Consider the following 25,323-nt stretch of genomic DNA (forward strand, 5'->3'; position numbering starts at 1 on the left):
AATGAAATGACGCTGCGAATCGGAGAAAGAACAGTGTGTGTTATCGTTACGCAAACACTAAATGAAGTAGCGTCCCAATCGATATATAAGTTAAATGTCACAAATCAGGCACCAAATCCAAGTGATGGAGGCAGACGTAACATCTATATGTAATGAAAATATTGAAAATGCTGATAAATTGCGGGCTCAAATGGAAAAACTGCGTGGTTTAAACACCGAAGAGCAGCGATCCAAAAACCAAAGAACCTTTTCTCAAAACCGCGAATAATATATAAGCTAATTAGCAACGCAAGCGATAGAATTGTTGCTTATAGAATAAAAACATATGTATTAACCGCATAGATTTATTACGATACCACGGTAGTAAGTAGGAGTCCTACAACCTTTCGTGACTTCATTCGAAAAACCCCGAATTGCGGAAAGAGTTTCGAATGCCTTCTAAATGGATTGGAGAATGTGTTATTCCGTTAGCTATATATAATGTAGTTATAGGAACAACTATATGGTAATAGTATTATATATGCGTCATAAAATAATTCGTATTCTAAATTCCAGTAATTTTTTCCTCTTCATTTTGATTCGTATCTTTTTTCTGCTTTTTTTTTTCGTCATTTATCTGTCATAATAATAAGCTATAAAATGATATGATTCAGTAACTTTTTTTCTATATCGCGACTTTTTCATTCATTGGGTAAAAATATGAGCAATTCACAATGTCGCTTCCTGTAGACAATTTTTTTTCTTCTATTGCTCATTAACTCGCAATAGCTGGGAACAGCAATGATTAATCATGACCTTAAAAACAAAGTAAAAAAAAAAAGAAACCACTGATGCACGATACGTTTTAATACATTGAAAAAAGTCTGGACCCAGGCGCTCTATTCGACGTGTATCATATATAATTCTACAACGATACTGTACACATAAGATACCTAAATTGTCAGAGGCTCCGTTGTTCAGTACGGAACAATTGAGTTCGCTTCAGATTTGCCACGAATCACATTGTCAATTATAAACTCGTGATACGCTGTGTAATCCATGTAGAGGGATAAAAAAAATTGATATGCGAATTAAAACTACTGCAGTGAGCGAGTGTCCCGTTTTTTCCACTAATATGCGATGATTTTTGAGATTTAAAATGAAACTATGCGATAAATTACTTCCAAATTTTTACCCCCTACTTCCTTATATTATCATTTGTCCTGGGATGAAAAAAACATGCTGCCAAACTTTTATTTCATTTCTTGTTTTTTGTTAATCAACAGCCCAAAGGTTACTGGCTGGGACCAGCCAAAATTATGGAAAATTTAAATGTTAACGTCGTCTTTCTGACGTCCACGATAAAAACTTGAATCGGGATAAATTTTTTTCGTTTTGTCGTTCATTTTCGAATAAAAAACAACAAGCACAAATTCCGACATTTTTTTTTTTTCTGCAATATTATCTTGATTTTTTCGTCACTATCACAGTGGTTGAAGAAATAGTTATTCTCGACGCAGAGAAATTTTGTGTCTGTGAATTTCATATTATTTGTCAAATTGTCAAGTTAACTTACAATTAGGAAACGCAGCCATCCAAATTCTGTAGTCAAGTCAGTAAGATTGCCGATATTATATCTTTGTCAGTCAGCTGTCAAACGGATTGCATCCAAAAACACGTTAACGTTAGGCTAACTCAATCAAACTACCCATCCTGCTTTATCTCAGGACACGATATTAACAACGACCCGTTTCCTTATCAGTTTTCAAACTGATACAACACCTTCGCAAAGTAAAATAGGCCGCAACTTCAGATATCGGCATACTTGTTTCAATCAACCTCCTCCTCCTCCACCTCTCAAATTCGATGGATCGGTAACAATGGTTGCAAGACAACTTGGACTCTGAAGCCATACTTTTTTACGGGGGGATTAATTGACCCTGTTTGCCATTTTTCAAATTACCATCAACGAGTTGTTGATTATTGGTTGAGCTGACAGGTGAGTCAGGTTTAAAAGGTGAAAAATCAAAAACAAATCAACGATTTCTTATTTGCTAATTGACCGCATGCGTGGGTAACATGATCGATAATTTTTCAGAGCTACTATAGATGTTTCTCAGTAATTGATTAATATTCCGTCTGAAAAAAATTAATGTTCTTACGATGCAGGAGCATCGGCATAATTAAATTCTACGAACCCGTCTTTAATGCAGACTCGTCGCTGTAGATCTCAGAGTTTGCCGACCATTTGAAGCACATGATTGCAATGGGTACCTGGTTACCGAAGTTTTATATCGGATGATTCATCGGGAGCCAAGAACAGCCTGACGGTGCCGACGGAATAACAATGGAGTATTTTATACGGGGAAATGCATCGTCGGAAAAAAAACTAGGAGGACGTTGCACTGCGATGTTACATGGACATGCAGGGTGGGGGTGCAGGGAAAAAAATATTTAATACTGTTACTGTTACTACATTATCTAGTGCCAATATTTCGTCTCCACGAAAGAACCACGATAACAATTTCATCATTGGTTCAATGATATTATCTATGCAATTCTCCACTTGGCGCTGACGCGTAACTGCGGTTGCCTTGTAATTCATGCCCGATTCCGAATCCGGGAAAATTTTTGCCATCTTGAAAGTTGAGCTGCTTGCGCTCCAAGCGGCTCGGTGAGAACTTATCAATTAGCCCCACTTCTTTTAGCCAGCGAACTTCGGGGGCAAGGATCTATATAGGTGGCAACACAAGTTATCTTTGTTATAATCTACAAGGTCTTGGACGAAGCAGCATGTTTGAAAATATATTATAAAATTACATCATTGTCATTGGAATCAATCATTGAACAGTACAAAAAGTATTTTATCGCGTCGATCGTTTTTACCCGCGCATTGTGCGAAATTCAATCAGTGATCTTGCATTAACAGAATTTTCCAGGTAAGACGAAATAGTAATATTATCGGGGTATTCGTTCGCCGTTTCCTTTCACACTGAAAGACTTTTGTTATTCGACTAAGGGTGTGTATAAAAAAGCATCATCATCAGTGTCCGTTTCGCAAAAATTCACTTAAATAATATTTCATTCCACATGATTAAAATTTCCATCATTCGTCAATATACGTACATTTTAAGTGCTTTCAATTCTATTCTATGACTAAACTTACGACATGAATGATATTTCATACCTAGCTTAAAAAAAAGTTTCATCAACGAGTCGGGGTTTATCAAGCTTAGACGGCACGAAGTTAATCGGATACCTTCGAAACCTGCGTCACTAACAAATTATTGTCCAAGCAAATATCACATACTAACCGATTTTGCAAAGCGTTCTAATCAAGAAATATTTAAGTACACGTATATTTGTCGTAGTAATTTTTTAGCACCTGCCGAATTGTGTATACGTCATTTTTTCGTCTGATATTGTGCCAAGCTATACAAGTCACATATAATTTTTGTAAGTAACTACTTAAATAGAAGTGTCGATGGGAAAAAACGCGTACAAACATCGGATACATCCGCATACGAGGTATCACTAAACAGCGAATTTTGTCATAAATTTGACGCACTTCATCCCGTTCTCAATTACAAAAAAATATTATGACGTATCCTCGTTTTAGAATATTGACAGAAAAAAAGATCAACAGTCATTGAAATTAACTCCGCCGTATATTTTGTAGTCTTGTGAAATTGGTGGTCAATCGCTTAAGGGCAGAAAAGTTCAGCACTTAATAATTTGGTAACTCATTAACGGATATTTTTTTCTCCACTCTATGTTTATCTCTATGTTATATCTAGCATGATCTCAGGACTGGTTCAAATAAATACTTATTCATGAGGAATATATTTTCACAATATCTGCAGCTATTAACCACGAAGGTGAAAAATTGTAACTGTGACGAGGTTCTTTTTATAAGATTCAGAAAAAAAAGTTGAAGTAATAAAACTTCGGGCAGTTTATCTGCGTAAAACGGTGTCTAAATTTTGGCACGACGCGTAAGTGCAAGTATAACACAACACATCCTCGAAACATCTAATTCATTATTAAAGATAGATCGAAGCCGTGATACTACAGAAATGAGGCCATAAAATTAAGTAGCACTTTAATAGTATATAAGATAAATAACAAGTGCCTACAAAGTGAAAAAGTGTATACCTGCGTCATATGTTATGTAGATAAGTTTTACCAACCGAGTGAAGTAAGTACATTTTCTTCTCTTTTTTTTTTTTGCTTTCTATAACCACCGCGGTACGGTGTTACAGATTTTACGCACATGTTGGCATAATAACCATCCGTCAAGAAAATTACCTTTTTTTCCCATTCGCGACCTCTTGATAGTCATCAAGATTACGCGTTCCCAGATACGCTAATGTGTTTGCAGATAAAAAGCTTGAAATTTCAACCTACGTACCGCGTACAAGAAATGAAGAAAAACGCTTCCGTACGCGCTGTGTAGGGCGCAGGGGTCGTGTGTAAAAAGGAAATTACAAAGATGAATTATTTCTGCCACTAATGATTGAATCGCCGGCAGTAAAACTTCTGGCTGTTATTCGGTTGAGTTTTAGTACAATTATGGCAATTTGCGTTGATGGACAAAAATTTAGAGGTACTTAAGAGAATAATAACGTTGTCTATCCGCACCATTCTAAAATCCTGTGATTCATCGTACGTCAGGGCATGTTTTTAATCATCCCCCACGTGCTGAGGGGCATTCGTCAAAAAAAATGCAACGTTTCCTGTCATATATTCATAATTCGGAAAATATAAAATGCCGATAGCTGTAGTAAAATATCCGAAACGAATAGCTTGCCGTGATATTCATAAATTTTATTTCTCAAAGTGACTATATAAACGCCCGTTATTGCGATTAGTGTTGTTACTATTATTACTAACACGTGATGTATGTCTGGCAGTTTCCTTTGCCCAATTCGCAATCGAATGTAATTTATAAATAAAAAATTTAATCAAACCAAGATGCGACTTTAGGCTTGACTCGATTTTCACATATTTGGACAAACCAATTCGAATCCATAGACACAATATTCAGGTGCAAGCAGTTTTTACGTAATTGATTACGCTTAATAACGTCGGGATGTTAGGTAAAAAGATACTCTGTGTTATCCAAGATCCTAGCACGGGTAATAATCATCAAGTTTAATGTCTTTTGATCCCGATGATCTGGACATTTTTTTCTCTCATTTTCTTTTTATTTGCCTGTAGACCGAAGTACTAGAATTATCGTAAAAAAAAATTCTCTTTAAGACATCGTACCGGATAGGTACGAAAATTATTCGACTACTATTCCAATTTTCATCTTATGTATTAAGTATATAACAGAAATTTAAAAACAAATATATGGTTTAATGGTCACAAAAATCAAATTGTTTCCAAGTGCATCATCCGTTGTATCTTTGTCCACCATTTTACACCACATATCTGATAATAACCTGATAAAATTGACTGCAAATAATGAACTCGAATTACTTTGACAATTTTACGTTCACAAGAAAATCTTGCTCTGCATAATTTAATGAATTATCATCACATTCATTCTGTTATCATTCCTCGTCTTCTCGGTGTGACAATATGACGTCACGATACGAAATTACACCACCGACACAGTTTACTATTACCTAGAAAATGCGATAACTAGAAATCACGAGAAAAGTCTAACAACGTTAATACTCAATTAGCAATGGCTGCTTGTTGCAATTACTCTTTAGACACGTGTTAATCATCGCACATACCTATGATAAAATCGAATATCAAACAGGAAATGCTCATGTAAATAGATCGAATCGGTACGTCATTGGCAGCGAATCTGACAACCGAGGCTTCGATTCGGCAAGAGTCAGAAGCAGGAAACATGTCTATCCATTCCTAAGGTTAGACACGACGATCGAGAGAATTTTGATGGATCGAAAGCAAATGGATTAAGATCAATCAGTGACCTTTAGTTTTTCATACCCAACCCCCATAAAAAACATAGCACGCGCACAGCACATTCTCCGTTCGATCTCTATAGGTAATAATGGAACCGTCCACGACACTGGTCAAGCTATAATATCCTGCATCGAAAGAGCAGAACGCCACACCAAGAACTCCTCAACTTTCACGTTACGACATAATAACCAAAGTAAACCTTCGTCCTTGTTCCGCTGCTGTGAGGTTCCGATGCGTTCGTCTACCTCGCCGGAATTGTATAACTTCTCTGCAAGGAAAATTACATAAGTGTCCAGTCGAGAGTATGGCACTCATTTCTATCTGCCGACGCCGCACACTTTCCTTGAGTATTATATTACACGTTATATTACTGGAATGATGTAGGTATAAAACGTGCCCGCGTGTTCTTTGGAATCTCACATTCCCACTTACGATTAGGTGACAGGTTTCTCAACCTTACGCAGATTAATCTTCTACGTCCTTCTTTGATTGTCAAATTTTAAGGACAGTTTATACAGAATTGAGAAAGATGACCGTCGATCATGATAGCGAATGGATTTATCCGGAACATTCGATCGTCCCGCGAGGTCCCGAATTACCAAGAAATTATACGATCGTTTAATTTAAATCTGATTTTAGATGAAAGTAAATCTGTGAAAAAATTCTTTAAATTTTGACCACATTCGCTTTCGAAGTGACAACTGTACATGGAGAAAAATTTATCATTTATACCCAAAGATTTACACACTCAACTTTCACGCAATTTACTTCGCATAAAACTGATGTAGGCACCAAGTCTGGTTACGAGTTCGAAACATTTTACAATTCTTGAGAGTTTAACGCGGCCGAAAAGCGATTTCCGATAAATTTGAGACGTGAAATCCAATGCGAGTTTCGACCTGATATCCAAAGCAGGATTTTTGGCCTCAAATATATCAATAACTTCACTTATGTCGGTTATACGAAAATTTCATTCATGCCATTGCTAATGCATGAAAAATCTGATTTTCAATCGCGCGCGAATTTAGAATTTTTTTAAATTTCACGCAATCTACGCAAAAATTGTTGCACCTGAAGAATTTGCAATCTTACATCATCGGATTTCCGAAGCCTGCTTATGAAAGTTGATTGATTTCACAAAATATTAATTATTCACGAGAATATCGCACCTTGTTCAACGACAACGAAGACGAATTGCGAAAATGACAAAAAATTCTCATGATGAAAATTTTGTTCTTTCTGGAGCAAATCTTTTTCATTTCACCTGAACAAATTCAAATTCACTTCAGAATTTTTTATTGTAAATTAGCGTCATTCTTGGTACTTTACAAGCATAGTGAATGGTGTGCCATTATATTGATCGAATAAACAATCAATTTGTATGAAGAAGTTGAACTGACAACGGAATTAAACATCCCGTAGATATAAGAGAATGATCGAATACGTTTGTGAAAATTCAAAAGGATTGCAGCCTCTTTGATTACAACCATTGACCTCGAAAAGCATTAACGTTTAAATCAGTTCTGGAAAATTCATTCATATTCCATAATCACCAAGACCTCGGCATGTGGATATTTGTTTTGCAAATTACTACAGACCCGACGAACAGGTCGGTCATGGTTTTTGGATGTCGTTGATCCAAGTTGCAACACAACCTAGATATGTACACGCAAATATCAGAAAAGACAAATTTCAAGGTAGCGGCTGTCTGAGCAAAATTGGTCGGCAGGTATAGCATGCCATGATTAACACCAAAACCAGCTCTGTGAATATTAAATCAGTCGATCGACCGATGAGTAAAATTTGACACAAGATTCTATTTAGGTTTCCTTCTATCTACAACTTCGAGGCATTTCTAATTAGAAATTAAATTTGATGTGTTTCCAAGCAGGAAATCCGAAATCTAAAACTGTTCAAAAACCAATTTACGCAGATTCTTTGACAATAATTGAACCCTATTATCCGACCAAAATCATCGCACAACTACCTGTTGAACCATCAGCATACAACTTGTTTTTTATTTGGACAGCCGTAATCGCAGAATCCTCTTTCATTATACCGAAAGATCTGGCCATTCTTTCACTTGGCAATCCAATAAATTATTTCGGTTCATCATCGTTTTTCTCGAAAGTGGTTTCTGACCTATCATGTAGTTTTCGTCTATTTCCAACGATTTCCTGTGCATACTAATTCGAATTGCAAGTAATTTCGGATGGCAGTAAATCGCTAGAAATCATTATAAAAATCAGGAACAACATTGGAAATCAATAAAAATCATCACACGATACAATTCAGTATATTCGAATACTAATTCTTCGGTGCCCACGCATATATCGCTTTTCTTTCGGTGATCGTAATCGATACCCATTTACAAAGCAGTTATAAAATTGATGAAACGAAACAAGATATACTTAAAGATCTAGGAAGGAAGCGCGTAGAGACGTGACGAAGAAATAGAAACACCGATTCTCGTTCCTAACCCGGGAGAGACCAAAATTTTCGATTTACGTGCTTCATTTCTCGCGATCATGCTTCACGAAGAAACGCAGGTTTTACCCGGTACACTCATGCCTGATTCTTAAGTTGTTCTCGAACTCTTTGTCAATCTGAATCAAACCTAACGTGCGTCGAACCGCTTTCTAAGAATTCATCAATTATCACGTTCAAGTTAGTAACTATCGTGGAGATTCATGCTGAGGAAAAACCGTTATTTCGCGTCTTAATTGAAATTGTATGAAATTCAATAACCTGTAATAAAACAAGACATATGCTTATTTTGAAATCTTAATTGGGTCAAAGTCATAGTAAAAAAAAAAAGGAAATATTGATGGTTTTTCCCAATGTTTCGTGAACTCACTTATTAGTCCCATTTCCTAGAACCGACGGATTCCGGAGGCAAGGATATAGGTGATTGTACGTAACTATACTCAAGTAATATTTGTCATAATCTACAAAACCTTGACCAGGGCAACGTGTTTGAAAATACGTTATAAAATAATTCAACAATATCCAATAAACTTTTCATATTTTAAAATTGTACAAAAATCCGTTCACCAGATTCTTTGACAAAAAACCAAACCTTTTGTCCTAGCAAAATTATCACACGTACACTCCTAAGCATTCTCTTCTTACTTTTGCGGTTGAAATTTCAATGCCTATTTGAGATCGATAGGAAATGTACTAATAATTGAAACACGTGTAACCGATCGAGACGCGTTGACATCCCCGTATGCAGCAACGTCAGCAAGTGTCTAGAAGTAGGGAGCTAATCGAACGTGACCCGAGTACAAGTTTTGAGAAAAAACCTTGCCAACCACAACCTGTGCGTCATTGTCGATGCAAAATTGCCAGCGACGTGTCAAGAATGAAACATCGCGCGAAGAACGTCAAATGTAACAACACAGGTTATTACTTATGAATTAATATTTTCTCAGCCAGGTCGACGCGATCCGTGTGTTACGCGTAAGCTGCACGATTTGCAAACGTTTCACGTATACTTCAATGAGGAGTTACGATGGTACTTTGTTTAATGAAACGTAGATATCCAATATGCAACCTGCAATGCAATATTAAATCGCTGCGAGCTATATCCGCTGTCGGCCATATTTTTTCCACAATCGATATCGAGTCAACATCGCGCGCATCATTGCAATATCGAATTATTGCGTGCGTCAAGAATTTAAGAGTTGTTACCTTGTGCTGTCTCTCAAATATACACTTATAATTCATTTTTGCCTACGTACCAAAAAAAAAGGTACTTATTTAGTTACCTCTCTCGTGTAATGGCCTCGGAATCGCTGGATTCAGTTTATTCAGATTTTAATCAGGGCCTTTTTAATAACATAATTCACGAACGAACGATCCATAACTCGGTTCGCCAACCGATTGACGTCTCAATGATTCAATAACGATTTGATTTTTTTCTTCTTTTTCTTTATTAATTCTATTCATCAAAGTTCAATGAGGGTTTTTAGTTTTTCACTCGCTAAAAAACAGTTCCGGCAATTTTGGATTCAAAATGTCGTTCGTTGATTATAATGGGCGCGTATAACGTACAGACCAAGTGACAGGAGAGTGATCACAACGTTTTAATTACATATACATCATGCGTTCCATATACCTCGGCTAAACGAAGTGAAAAATGCCAACGTTACCGTGGCATCGCATTAAAATATTATACAGCACAGAAATCACGTTCGTGATCTTAAATCTCGGATCTCAGGCTTCGACATTTTTAATTGCAAAAGAGAAAAAAATTCTTTCTTTATTCACCGAGCAGTTAGAACGACGCAGCGTACGAATATGAAACTGCTACATGTGTCGGCTGTATCACAATGTCAAAATCTTTTTCAAGCCAATATACCTACACATAATTGTGCGAAAGAAAAAAAAAATTGGGAGTATCGCTCGACGTCAAATCGGAAGTATTATTCCCGCAAATGTTAAAATATCATGTTTATATATTAATATCGGAGATTGTGGGGAAAAGTCGCTACATCGGATATTCGGAAATGAAAATTTATAGTCATCGCACGATGATTTTCACGTCATTATGGAAACTGGTTGTGCAATTCTGTATTATGTAATCAATTAGATATCTGCTTATGGATATTGAATTACCATCCAGGATTGTCAATTTTTCCGTCCTTGTGTCGTCGGCGATAATAATGCAATTTGTAGGTTGTGTCACCGATTAATCAAAATATCAGTCAATTTCTTACTGTATGTAGAGGTTTTCGAGATGGATTGAAGCATTTTCTTGCCTTTTCGCTAATTTTTATTTTTTATCTTTTGTTCTATTTTATTTCATTCTACAGGAATAATTGACAATTCTGGAAGGTAACTAATAGCCTAGGCACATTAGGGGTTTCACCTCGGAATGAGAAATAATAAGCTGTGAACTCGTTTGAACCTTTATTTTGGCATTCTAAAAGTTGTCTCAAAAGTCTCATAAAGTCTCGTGTCCGCGTCTTAAGATATTCAAGGTAAAAGGTCACGAAAATCGGTTTTTCGATAATAAATTTCGAACATAAATTGACTGATATTTTGATTAAATGCTAACACAACCTACAAATTATTGCATCATTATCGCCAACGACCCAAAGACGGAAAAATTGATACTCCCGGATGGTAATTGAATATTCACAATCAAATTCAAAAATTATGCTTTCAATACTTTGGCTAATGCACACTTCATTTCGATTTAATGTGGGGAAAACCCGTTGATTGAAAAATTTCGAAAATACATGGATGCATTAGAGGCAAATAGTCAGCTTTATCGACACAATAAGTATATTCTCGTAAATATATTATTTTACTAGTCAACAGAGATCGTGAAATTTGATTTAGTTATTTTCACCGAAACGTGTTGTTGTTTTCTTTTTTCGTCTCCTTCTTTCTGGCGTGTCCCTCTTTAACTCTTATAATTACACACTCTATACTAGGGTAACGAGCTTCAGTTCCGAGTAAAGTGTCTTGAAAATAATATAATAACGTCTGCGGGAAATCATGCGTATGCGCAGCGGTTGGTGCTTACAGTGCTTACTACGAATATTTCAAAATAATATAAGGTGTATGTTTTATTGAGCAACATATTTTTTCGGTACAGGCATGAAAAAGTCGCTTTGCGGCGTGTGTTTTCGGTCCGCAAAGCGTCACTTTGCATGCATGGTTTCAAGAATGTAAGTAAAAATATTTTATACTGCGGTTTCGATACGCAGTACAAAGTGCGCATATTGTGGTCTTGGATGTGCAGTCGAACTGAGCATTCGAGAATGCAATCAAAATCCTGAAAAGTAAGGTTGATTTAATTCGTGTTTATTTTGTTCCCCCGTCCCCGCACCTCTTATATTAAAACTTGATAAAAAAAATTTTTTTTATCGGAACTCCGCCCCTGCGCCCCGTTGGAGTGTAAAACAAGCCTAAGAAAACCGTGTGAAGACAAAAAGTGAAGTCAGAATTTAGAAATTAGTATGGAACTTGAATATTTTTGCCAGATTGATGAACGATACTTGTTAAAAATAACATCTCTGAATTGACAATCTGGATGTATTTGAAACTTTGTATACTTGCACGTACCGAAAATAGCAAATCTGTATTTTATTGATCATATTCATTGACAGTTACTGCTTTAGCCTATTTATACAATTAGCCAGATCAGCGCATTTTCTTATGTTGATAGAATTGCAATTAAAGATAATACATTTTTGCAGCACACGGACGATGCTCATTTAGTACTGAATCAGCTTATTTATACGGGCCTAATAATTTCGATTATTAAAGCTTAAAAATTGGTTTGACAATTACGGTAATACATAAACTGAGTCCGGTTACGACTTACAATTGATAGGTACAGCTGTGAAGAATGTATTGGGAAAAAAGTATATTATTAAATATGTAACACGAAACTGAGGTTGATAACGTCAGCGTAGTGAAACGTCAGAGGAAAAAATCATTACTGCGCAATTCCTGAATAACCTTCAAGGAGTTGACATTTCAAAGTATGTGAGTATGGTTTGATCATCATGGTTTACTAAATTTCCGACAATCCTAAACATGCGAAGTAACGATTTTTCCCAAGCATGCATCGTTACTGTACTAACTTCATCCTCATATACATATATCTAGCGTTACTTGTAAATGTGAATCGGTTAATCCTGCACTCGCAGATGTCACGTGTAACGGTCTAACGGAATGAAAGAATGAAGACAAAAAGTTTCCGCAAACTAGAAAGAGGTAGAAAGATAATGAACTCTCTTATTTCACTATTTTCAGAAGCAAATCCTGCACCGACAACTCGTTAACTGCAACAACAAGTAGAATAGTAGAGCATCTAACGGAACCGAGACTGCACGACGAATCGACGTGAGTACGTTTTACGCCCGTAACACAATAGCGGTTAAACATAAAAGAACGAGTGCAGACGAGGATAAAAAAACACCCAAACCTTAAATTCACCTTCTTACAGAAGAGCACTGATGAAAAAAATAAAATTCTATGCTTGATACTAGTCGTCCTTTACAGGGTCACCAAATATTCCGAGCTATGGCTGTGACTTTGAAGGAGAGCCGCATCACACAGGTTGGTATACATGTTAATTATGATTATCATTTTTGACTACTTCACCTCCAAAAGAAAAAATAGAAATAAAAAATAAAATAATCCCCACTCCGTTATACCGCGAGCAGACACTTCTTATCCCGGTTCCAAAGTCCTTATAGAAAGGTGCCGGCTTGCACGACGAGACAGAAAATGACACCCGATGAAGCTATCTTATGGGGAGTTGAAAGAGGTGCGAGTCCCTCTCTTTCTCTCCCTGGGAATGTTTACCTTCGCAGGAGAGTAATACCGGCTGCCATTCGCCCGAGTGAGGTAGTTTTGTGAGAGCCTTAACGGGGTTAAGAGCTGTTAAGTCACTGCCAGAACGGTAATCGGGGACAGTACCTGACGTCGTCGAGTGTCCGTCGAAGAGAGTCGTCAGTTGAAGTCGAGCCGAGTTGGCGTATCGCGCAAGGGCGCCGTAGCTCCGCAGCGTTAAAACGTCAAGTCCGTCGGGATCCTAACGTGTCTCTCGCGTTTCCTTAATACTTCAGTATTATCGCCAGATTATTATTACCTTCATTTTATTTGATTTGATTTTTATCTTAGATCGGTTTTTATGTCAGTCGTATTCGCCGCGAATATTGCTGGGCGCAATTCTTTTATTTTACCCTCATCGACGAATTTGGGTTAAAATAAGTACCTATAATCGTGTGGCATTAATATAAATTATATTGTTACCGTTGAAATTACTGGCACGCGCACGCGCGCGCCTCTACCGAGTGCGACACAATAATAACATTGTACGCGCAAAGTATATTATTGCATAAATCGGATCGAGTGATTTAAATAAAAACAAATCAACAAGATGTTGCTGGAAATGAATCTACCGGGACCGGAAACAACTGTGTACCACGAGGTTAGTAACGAACCAACCAATGTTTAGCAGCACGTCGCCGTTTAGATTGAACATAATGAACAGAATTAGAGGGAAAAAAAATTTGCCGAATAAATTTACGTACAATATATACACGTAATTGGGACGCATTGATCTTCTTTGGCCCAGAGCGATTCTAAAATTTTGTTTCCTCCATCTTTCTCGGTGAAGAACTACCCACTAAGATCATAATCTGAACCCATAGGCGTTAATTCGAGAAAGAAAAATCTGACAATATTGATTGGGTTCTTTGAGGAGCGTATTTTGGACCTAGATATAATCGAGATCTACCATCTAACGGTGTGGATGCAACCGAATACCAAGTTACACATTCAGGATATCCCAGCATCAAGTGACCAAATTGATAGGAGTTACAGAGGCGGTCCAGCCGAGTAAATTAACCCAAAGAACATCTGGCCTCCGAAGTCGCGTTCGCGAGATACGACCAGTTAAAAAAACTTCTTTTAACGACTGGTTTTGGTGATAAAATTTGACGTTGAAAATACTTTCGTTTGAGATTCTGAAATTTCAAACCGTTATCCACGTCCATAGCACGGCCTCGTTGTTGTGTTTGTCAAAAATTCAATGTCAAGAGTGTTTTCGTTTCAAATTCTCAGATTGAAAGCGTTGTTTTTCGCATCAGCAATCGAGTGCGCTGGTCAACAAGACGAACAAAATCAAATTTAAGAATTTCAAACGAAAGCATTTCCAATATCAAACTTTATTACAAAAATCAGTTGTTAAGAGAAGATTTTTCAACCAGTGGTATCTCACGAAGGCGATCCCGAAGACCGCGTGTTCTTTGAGTTAATTTACTCAGCTCGATCCCCTCTATAACCCCTATCAGTTTGGTCACTTGATGCTTGGACACCCAGTATTAAATCGAGCCATGTATGAATGACTAAGATCACTAAGATCATCGTTTCTAACGTCCATAAAGGATAGCACTTCCGCGTGTTGGTCAACAGGCGCGAAGACCCTCCTCTTCAGACGCGTGTATAACATTAATTCCCCAAGCAGTCTGTGCGACGTTTCATATGGTTGCGTGTAAACAACCGCGAGTCTGCGGAATATACATATAAACCACGCTTACGAAACACCTGTTCCAAAAATCTCTCCTAATAGTAATGGGAAGTCAAACAAACACTCTCACCGAACGTAAGTGGTGTACTCTAAGCATCGATAGCCGGACAGGACATCCTCCGCATGATACACGTTCCATCGAAATCGATAATTAAGGTGACGGAGAGAGGTAGATCGAAAGAGAGAGGTAGAGGTGAATATGGAGACGGCGAGAAAGAGAAATGGAGAAATTTCAACGACCACATTGGACAGGCGAGCCTTCAGGCACGCTGGTCCCCCATGAGAACCATCGCGGCGTGAATTGATTGGATCACCGGTGAAGTTATATCAGGAACTGGAAACAGCTGCAGCAACGACGTTGGGCCGGTCAGCCGCCTCTCCAATTCCAATTGCGGAACTCTACAGCGGGAGAGAATTTTATAGACATACCTAGTTACGTAAATTGATCGTTTGGTTTGTGGCGGTTAAGTTAGTCGGATCGGCGCTTGTAAGTATTTGCTCGCGTAACTGCGTTACCGCCGTTTCACGTCGTTCCCGCCATACCTATGCCATAACTAATATTATGAATCGTATTATTAAAATAAGAAAGCGCGGCGTAATACTTGGGCGACGCTCTCGTGTGTACGCCGACGGAGAGATGTTCTCTAAAACCGGTCCATTGTCGGTAGAAAGTCTCTCTGTCAAGTCGCCGTTCCGGCAAACGGATTGCCACACGCGTGCGGTACACCCATTATACCCACCAAGCCACCCATGGCATAAACCACCGATACCAATCATGCGGGCCCCCGAAGATCGATGAAAAACCATCGATCAATCCTCCGGGGAAAACCCTCACCAATCACCCCCGATAGAGCGCGTGGCCACATGACCCAGTCTCATGGGCGTTGTGACCACCGTAAAGCCATCGTCCTTGACGAACCGAGGCAGTCATGGTCACGGTGGCTTCCGAGCAGTCGACCTCGTTATTGCCAATACGGACAACGCACCGCGGTTCGAAGTATGAGTAGGTATCCCACTACCCCAGTGACCTTAGGAACCGACTTACCTTCAGTCTCAATGAACGCCTAGACGCAGCAAAAAACTTCCCCGATGAACCTCAAGCTTCGCCTTCGACGTGTCGCTCACCCGTAGTTTACTACGTCTCCTTGCGAAACACCTCGAGTCTGGTAGAACTTTCGGTTAGGCGGTTCAATTATCTCCAAGTTCATACGTAATTAATCCAACAGCTATATATACATATATGTATATTTAAGGACGTGAGTTTAACGGACACCTTGATTAAGTTCTTTCTGTCACTTCTGATTCAAGGCGGAAACTATGTATCCGATAATAACGAACGAGGGGATCAACAACAACGTCAACAATAACAACAACAACAACAACAACAACAACAACAATAACAACAACAACACCTTGAACGACGACGACGAGAGACGAGGAACTACCCTGCAAGAGTTCTACGCAGGGCAAACGGTCTTCATTACAGGTAATTTATACCGTAACTATAAGACACCGAGATCATTCCTCATTAGCTAAGACGCGGTGAATTATTAAATAATATCGTTCAACGTCATGATGATGAGTTTTTTTACACGAGGCTGATCTGTTACTCACATTCGACGAATGCTCATGGTGTTCTCAATTCTCATGTTCAAAGGTGGAACTGGCTTTCTTGGAAAAGTCCTGATAGAAAAGTTACTGCGTAGCTGCCCCGATCTAACCGCAATCTACATCCTAGTACGCCCGAAGAAAGGAAAAGACGTGCAAAGTCGCGTTGAGGACATATTTGATGATGTGGTAAGTAGCTTTGCGGTTATTATGTACATACGCGTGGGCACAATGACGGTGTGTGCCATGTGCGATGTGCCACGTGTTTACACTCTTCAGCTCCGTACGCTTGTTTCCGCTTCATCTCTCAGAAAAGCAACATTTTTCATTGCTACGAATATGTGATAGATGTTTACTCACGAGTACAATGCCCATAGGAATTTACAATTGAAATACAAGTCAATAGGTACGCGTGACATTCACACGTCCGTAGTTCTCTTTAAGAGAAATCGAGGTATCCATAATCCGTATGCTTGTTATTCTTCGGTGACAGCTAAGGTTGAATAAGTCAAAAAGTCATTAGTGACTTAAATAAATTATCTCGAAATTGTAAGTGGAAACCCACAAAGAAGTTGCATCTCAACTGGTTGATATCCACGTTTTTGCAATTTTCGGCTTCTACTTCTACTACTACCTACTCAATTTTCTCGCTATGTTTGGAGTAAATTTAGTGATCCGAAAAGTCGAGAACGAAGTTTCCTAACACTCGGAACGATTACGGCAATAAATTAACTTACAAGATGTACTACCGAATATTTATTCACTCATACTATCCAATGATTACATTTCACTTCGTCCGCAGTTTCTCTGTCGTCTGTTAGGTAATAAGTTTTGCGTCATATTATAAAAATGTACTCACGTAAGGTGAACATAAGCAGCCTTGATCACGATTAATAGGTAACCTTGTTGTTATTTTACAACTGTACCCAGTTTGATCCTAAATATGTTGTTCCATAACACAGTGAAGCAAGGATAGAATTCCCTACTCACAAATACGAATCATCCAACAATTACGAGTTTTTTCGGACATTGCTTAATTACACGATTATCGCGTGTCCAAAATAACGCGGCAACATCGCGTAGACGTGCTATAAAAATCCAAGGAGATATTCTTAGCTTACAATTAGCAAGAATTAATTAACATCCTATAGCCGATCATGATTATCGACCGGTTTTGAGACTCTATTTCTGCTACGATGTGACGCTTGTTGTAATATTATGAATGTGTGCGATATATATATACCTATAACTAGGGGTGTACTCAAAATTCTTCGGGTTGGGTCGGGTCGGGTAAAATGGATTACTTTCGGATCAGGTACCCGTAACTTTCGAGTACTCGAAAATTTCATGTCCTCAAAGACTTCGTATTATCCGGAAATTTTGGGTTACTCGAAAATCTCGTATTACTAAAAATTCGGAGTTTCTCGAAAATGTCGGATTAGTCGAAAATTGCGGAGTTTTTCCAAAATTTTGGTCACGGCTGTTCTCGCTTCTCCAAAAAAAACAAGGATTTCTAAATGGAACAGAGATATTCAACGACGTTTTCGGACTACTCGAAGATTTTGGGATTGCCAAAAAATTCGACCCGAAACTTCGGATACCCGAACACCCCTATCTATAACACATATCACACAAGTCACGATATACAAGCACCTATATGTAACATCTTAATAGCCATGGTGATAAATCGGAATATTCACAGCCTTAGTTTTAAATTAAGCGAGCAGTGAACATTAGGCATTGCAGGATGTCTGTCTGCAAGGCCTTGGTAAATTAGTCGCAGTATACGTTACCAGCATCCTTGTCCCACAAAACTTTGTTTTTTCAGAATGTCAAGTTAAAATTCATCGTGAAATTGATTCCGGTAGCCATACTGATTGATCTTGAAGTATACATGTAAACATTAATGACGATCGCCAATACTGTGACTATCGTGTACCTAATTGCAGTAGCAATACATACCTACTGTTAGCTGTCAGCAATTATGTGGAACCTCGAAATACGTGAAAGTTCAATGTTACAACTTTTGTAAGTGAATCATGTTTCCCTCTGACGGAAGAATAATACGTATTAGGCCTTTGCGTTTCACCCCGAGGGATAATGCATTTCCATGCAAATCCATAAACGTAAAAGGGAAAGCAACCCGTTCCCAGTATTTTAACGGTTCTTGTTGTTTTTCTCAACTGTAGGCTGTTATATATAATTCTTCACTACACGATAGCATCAACTTATCGCGGATTGTCTAGAACGTTTATAAACGAAGCAAAGGTAAGCCATCAGGCTCTTTGCATTTGCAAAGTCAAAAAATTTACGAGCTATCGACTTCCGAACTGACGAAATACTCGTGAAATGAAATTCTTTTTCTGTACACTTGTATAATTAGCACAACTCTGTGAAATCAGAATTCGAATTCCGTGTAGAAATATTTCACTAATAGCAGACAGTTGCGATCAGAGAGATCCAATCATTTTAGGTTCAGGACTATCGTCCTCAATCAAGAATGGAAAATTACCAGATTGAATTTATTCGCACAGGTCTATAGCCGACTGAAAAAAGAAGTCCCAAAATTCCGTCACAAGGTGTTTGCAGTGGCCGGAGACTGCAGCGTTCCCGATTTGGGTCTTTCATTGGCTGACAGGGCACTCCTTATTGAAAAGGTAAGTCCCGATGCTGAGGAATAATCGTTTACAGAGATAATTTGAGACTTGACAAGTGAGGAAAACAAATGAGACTACATAGTTTGCATGATTCCATGACTTTATTTACTCGTTTTCTAAATATTTCTCTGGGCCCCCCTTCCCTTGACAGACTCGCGAAGTGATGTTTTAATATCTGTGCTGATGCAACTTTTTGACAGGTATCGATAGTGTTTCACGTTGCGGCGACAGTTCGTTTTGATGAAAAACTCAAACTCGCCATGGCCATTAATATACAGGCCGCGAATGACATTATCAAACTATGCCGAAGTATGCCACAGCTGAAGGTGAGTTAAAGCAAATTATCATCACATCGGAATTTAAATTCCTAATTTGTCGATTTATCGTGTAAATTATTCCTCATGGTGTAGCATTAATTACCCTCCGAGCAACTAGCATTATACTATCACGCACTAGGTGTAATGACACAAGATTTCATCGACTCTCAGACTAGTGGACTCAAATAACAAGATAATTTTGCAAAAAAAAAAAAGAAAAGAAGATTCAAATTAACATACTATTAGGTATACTTTTTCAATTCGCATACACGGGCTTAGTTTCAAACACAGATGGTACTAAGCACACAACTTACTAAGTTAAATATGGTTATTATCGTGTGTGCGAACATAATATGTTTATCGAGCTGGACGGAATCTAAAACCCGATATTTTCTATTCTTCTGCATACAATCCATCAATTCAGCTTTGAAAGCACTCTTCTTGACCATGTAACGATTCGTTGGCAAATATACACGTATCCACCTACACCTACGTCCGGTATGCAAATTCTATTCAACAATATACGTTACAATTTTGAACACGATATTCATCTTTGTCACGTATGCATATTCCGTTAGTAACTGGTGACAAGTTCCGAGTAAGTATTTACAAAGGCAATAAGAGATACGTTGTTTCTTTTAAAAAAAAATTCCACGCCGTCATCACCGCGATATTTACAGTACATTTGAATTTCACATACTCCGTAGTTCGTGTGATTTCTCAAAAATCTAGCACTAGCTATAATTTCCTGGTCAATAAAATATGGTCGTAAGGTGACTAGGATTTAATCTACGGTATACGCGAAGTGACTGAATATGTTTGGGAGGTTAGAAGGAACAAATAATCTTTCGAATCTTTCCACGTTCGCTGCAAAAATCACCTAAAATTCACATCTCTTCTCGATTCCTGGAATTTTTCAATTACTGCGCATATCACGTATATCACACGGTATTCAATTCTTGTACGAGGAGATGATATAATACGGTAAAAATATGAAATGTTCATTTCCAGTCTGTAATTCATGTATCCACCGCTTATGCCAACTCGCACCTGTGGACAATCGAAGAAAAATTTTACCCATATGAAACGAAGTACAGCGAGCTATCGAAGATGATTGAAAATATGCCGGAGGATACGATAACGGAATTAACTCCAAAGTACGCAAATCAATTAACACGATTATTGAAATTAAAAAGAGAGTGAAATGAAACGTGTTCGCAAGTTTATAACTAATTCGTATTTCAGGATAATTGGAAAATGGACAAACACATACGTCTTCACCAAAGCCCTGGCCGAAGATATGATTCGAGAGCAGAGTAAGGACCTGCCTATGGGCATTTTCCGACCTGCCATTGGTGAGTAATAGACCTCGGAGAATAACAAATGCCAATCATTCGCGGAAACAGCATTCTAATCGTCAACCGTCATCCAACCTGAACGAAAATGGCCGCACTGTGTAATTTCGGAAAATTTTCACCTCCTTTTTTATAAACTCGAGATGTGCCTGGCTATAGCGATGTACATAGTAACCTGGACTATCGGTATATTGACGGATATCTTAACAGCCGGGGGTATATTCCTGCTAACTCTCCTCGGAAGAGCAATTCTCTTCGCGTGCTCATTCGTATATGCTATTTCTCATCGGGAATCCCCATCGGGGATTAGAAACGGTGAATCCTTGGATTTTCCGCATCACCACGCGGTCCAACATCCGGAGAACGAGGAGACGACCATGAGCCAAACGTCCCTGGAAACCGTCAGCAGTATTGAGAGCGGAAGACGCGATATTATAGCCAGATAACGTGACTGCAAAGAGAACGCGACGTTTCGAAAACGTAACATATGTATATAGACCCCCAGGCCAAACGCAACTCAACAGCAAACACAAACTGAAGTTATTTTAAAGCGAAAAAGTATTTCCATCAACGTACCTCTTCGATCCTTTGGCAAAAGTGGCGTTGAAATATTTTTGGAAAATAAAACAGGCGATGGTATAATGTCCCAAAATTAAGTGTACGATAAATGCAATTCCAACGTCAGCATAATAGATATTATTTAATAGTTGTATGCAAGGAAACCGTATCCGAATGCTAAAAACCATAATTGAACTGATTCCAGTGATATCAACGGCACGTGAACCAATCTTAGGATGGATCGACAACCTCTACGGACCCACAGGTGTGGTTGCCGGGGCAGCTTCCGGCGTTCTCAGAACTCTGCACAGCGACCCTGACATCAATGCGAATATCGTGCCAGTGGATTTCACAGTGAACTCGCTGATAGCCAGTGCCTGGGACGTGGCCACACAGGTCGAAAGGTATGAGGAAGCTGCACTGACACCGAAATAAGCAATAAAACTGAGAGCAATAGCTAATTGCCGTTTATATATCGTCTCTTTATTTTCGAAGGAGAGGCAAGGACATGTTGATTTACAATTACGTGTCGTCGGTCGATGCCCCGTTAACGTGGGGCAAATACTGCAAGTCGAATACCGAGTATGGAAAGCTTTACCCGTTGAGCAACTCGATCTGGTACCTGTCATTCACAACGAATAAACACAAATTTATTCACTTACTGTACGTGCTGTTCCTTCATTTACTACCAGCGATGCTAGTTGACACCGTCAGTATTTGTATCGGCCAAAAACCAAGGTAAGAAAAAGCGCAAAACTTGACGCGTACTTATATCTGCAGGCATATTGCTGCATACCTTTTCAGTATTCTCTTTACGTTCACCCCTCGTCGGTCTACCCGTAACATAAAGTGTCCAAGGCCAGCGAATTTCTATACCTTTTTCGAAATGTATAATGGTGCAAGACAACGTAAGGATTTCGGTATTAAAATGCATAAATCATGAAGCGCGGTGAAGAAATGAGGACTAGTACGTTCCTTAAGAGAATCCAGAGAATCCTGTGCTCGGTCTTTACCTACCTATCAAAGCCTACGCAGCAGCACCGATGCGAAAATACCACAGTCGGTGCAATTGTACCAAAATTTTCCAAGTACTTTTTTGTTTCAAGCGAAAACAACGCCAGGAAATGTATTCCTGCAATAAATGGTAATTCAATTACAGGGGTACATTTTTTGGTATTATTACTGCATAAAACAAAACTTTATTTGAATATGTCAAATCGATATTGCGTATCTAATTGCGCTGACTGGGGTGTTTTCATATCGATGAAACGTAGGCGTTAATAATAGTCAAAATAAGCGACTTAGCGGTCGGTAAAGACTATAGCATCCTCTTGAGGCGATGCTGTATAATCCAGTAAATTACCATTATTGCAAGTATTCAAATTATTCTCGAAAGGAGCAATGAACTCTGAAGTAGATTGATTAAAATCTGAAGATAGTGTATTTTTTTTACCACGTTACCGACCGAGCAAGGAAGCTTTATTTTCAAATTTTTATAAATTTCTATTAAAAGCGCTTTTTCATTGTGAATTTTCAAATACCAGGAAATATCCGGTTAATTACAAGTATAACCCCTCAACGAGTGATTATAGATTCCCTTCACGCTTTTCAACTCATGATCAACGGATTTTCAGATTGTGGAAAATGTATCAAAAGATTCACAAGTTTGCAAACGTGATATCGTATTTTGCGACCCACGAATGGAAATTCACAAACGACAACGTACAAGATATGTGGAGCCGGTTGGAATCCAAGGATCAAAATTTGTTCCTATTCAATATGAAGGGCTTCAACTGGGACGGGTATTTTCAACATTACATAAAAGGAACCAGAATCTATTTGTTCAAAGACGACCTGAGCACCTTGGAAGCCAGCAGAGCGAGATTGGCCAGGTGAGTAACAATTTATCTCAACAACATTATGTAAATTGAAACGTCTGTAGACATTCTTAAAGTCGATGCAGCCCCCGTAAAAAGTTTCTTTAAAATTTCACTATATATTCCAAGGTTCAACGCGCACATTGACAATGCAACGCGTATGATGAAACAAAAATTTTGTGATGAAATAATTGATTGTCCTTACACCGTGCATATGCATAATAACCGTCGTGGTATAAATATTTATAACGCTACATCACATATTTGTCATCCGCACGTGAAACTCGTCTGGCGGTTTCTCAATCTTTACCACTGCAAACATCCACGCATTTCTTTAAACCTTCACTCAAGCCGCTGGAAACTTCGTCATTCATTTGTTTACTTATGTATTTATCTTGTCAATCTCTTCTTCTTCTCCTTCTCCACCTCCTTTCCTGACTCATGCTCATTTCATCACATTTTCATCGCACATTTTCATCGCTACGTGTAACAATCCATCGGTACTTAGAATTAATAACCAATTTGCATACGTTTATATTTACAGATTTTACTTCATGCATCAAGCCACCAAAGGTTTGGTATCCCTTCTCATGTTATGGATCGTATGGACCTTATTATCCAGAATAGTTTTTTAAGCGATCAACACGAGTCAGTGAGATTAATCACATGAAAGAAATCCATAACAATAATAAAAGAAAAGCAAAAATCTCGAGCATTATTGATAATGGCCATTGTGTTGCGATTCATATATCATTGTATACCGATCGATTTCACAACATGCCAAGTCTTCTTTTAAACGAACTTACAGTTTGGAAGCGAAAGCTTTATACTTACATAGGTATAATATATGGTATTAGCAGAGAACGTCTTCATTCGTTCGCAATTGGCCGTCGTGAATTAATGATACAATTAGCATCACAAGTGGGTTCACAAATGTGAGCGTCACTACGTTACCAATCGATACCTATTGCATGTTGCTCGAGTATAAATTCGGTCAAACGAGTCAGTTCTTAAATGAACCAACTCGATGTGTTAAGTTGTGTAAATAGTGATCATAGTTTTCGTAATAATTATTATTATCATTGTTATTTTGTAAGTAGTAGTATCGTTATTTTCTCACCATTACCGTTATCATTAACACATCGTGTATCATCAATTTATAGTTATTATTATCACGTATGCCTGAAGTATATCTTAAGTAAGCTTATGATAATTGTGAACTTACCCAATTTTTAAGTGTGATTGAACTATGGAAAAATACGGTTTTTCATGATAACTTTAGGTTTATTTTAGTGCTGAGACTACGGGAGTTACGTATTTTATTCATACGTCATTCAATTTTACTGCAAATTACGTTCGGTTCATAATATGTGGTAAATCTGAATTCCGTTGCAGCAACTCTCGAATTCTCAGCTGCTATATAGTAACTTGGGGCATTGCACCACCATTGTGAAGACAAACTATATACTCTCTATCGCGTGGATCGTTTTTTTTTTTTTTTTTTTTTTTTATATATACACTGCATTACATTTAAATTTTAAATAATGATACATCGCCATATTGCCTCTTAACGCTGTTATATAATACAATCGGATAAATTATGAACAGATTCGAATTCTTCGTCATGCTATATTTTTCTTTGCTAGGGGTTTAATTTGTGTTTGAATTTGCCGGTGATGGCGAATCGGAGAACGTATAAAAATAACTGCATTCTTTTCTTTTGACGTATCCGATTTCCAACAACCGAGCTTCTTGCAGAAATTGATTTCGAGATTTTCAAAGGCTTGACGAACTTGAACTGCCACAAAGATACAGATGAGTTTGTGTAATTAGGTCCAGGTGACAGATATCAGCATTTTTTATTACGATTCCGTACTGGCAGAATAACAACTTGAATAAATTCTGAGTTCCTGGATCTCGCTGTACTCTTTGTAATCGAGTCAGCCTCCTCTATGAACATCCGAGTATAAT

General features: G+C 38.1%; 1 protein-coding gene across 5 annotated transcripts; it reads left to right on the plus strand.

Moving 5' to 3' along the window:
- Positions 1–2,900: 2,900 nt before the first annotated feature.
- LOC124408487 (fatty acyl-CoA reductase wat-like) lies at positions 2,901–24,418 on the plus strand. 5 transcript variants are annotated; one of them, XM_046885440.1, is made up of 13 exons: positions 13,537–13,879; positions 16,289–16,324; positions 16,367–16,466; positions 16,638–16,777; positions 19,123–19,245; positions 19,446–19,571; positions 20,574–20,719; positions 20,808–20,917; positions 21,681–21,879; positions 21,971–22,213; positions 23,110–23,367; positions 23,897–24,013; positions 24,054–24,418. In XM_046885440.1, the coding sequence occupies exons 1-12, from the start codon at positions 13,829–13,831 to the stop codon at positions 23,985–23,987; spliced, it is 1,623 nt and encodes a 540-aa protein (XP_046741396.1). In that variant the 5' UTR covers positions 13,537–13,828; the 3' UTR covers positions 23,988–24,013; positions 24,054–24,418. The 5 variants fall into 5 exon arrangements, with proteins under 5 accessions (XP_046741397.1, XP_046741396.1, XP_046741395.1 ...); XM_046885438.1 differs by lacking the exon at positions 13,537–13,879 and adding an exon at positions 15,770–15,979; XM_046885441.1 differs by lacking the exon at positions 13,537–13,879 and adding an exon at positions 2,901–2,918 and having other exon boundaries at positions 16,289–16,466.
- Positions 24,419–25,323: the final 905 nt, after the last annotated feature.

This window comes from Diprion similis, chromosome 8, assembly GCF_021155765.1.
Source record: "Diprion similis isolate iyDipSimi1 chromosome 8, iyDipSimi1.1, whole genome shotgun sequence".
In the NCBI taxonomy this organism is placed as follows: domain Eukaryota; kingdom Metazoa; phylum Arthropoda; class Insecta; order Hymenoptera; family Diprionidae; genus Diprion; species Diprion similis.

Bases quoted from the DNA above. Each gene is read 5' to 3' on its own strand.
- LOC124408487 (XM_046885437.1), top strand. From the start codon at position 15,776: ATGAAAAACCATCGATCAATCCTCCGGGGAAAACCCTCACCAATCACC. The intron at 16,778-19,122 runs GTAAGTAGCTTT...TTATTCGCACAG, and splicing joins AGGACATATTTGATGATGTG to GTCTATAGCCGACTGAAAAA. The intron at 19,572-20,573 runs GTGAGTTAAAGC...GTTCATTTCCAG, and splicing joins GAAGTATGCCACAGCTGAAG to TCTGTAATTCATGTATCCAC.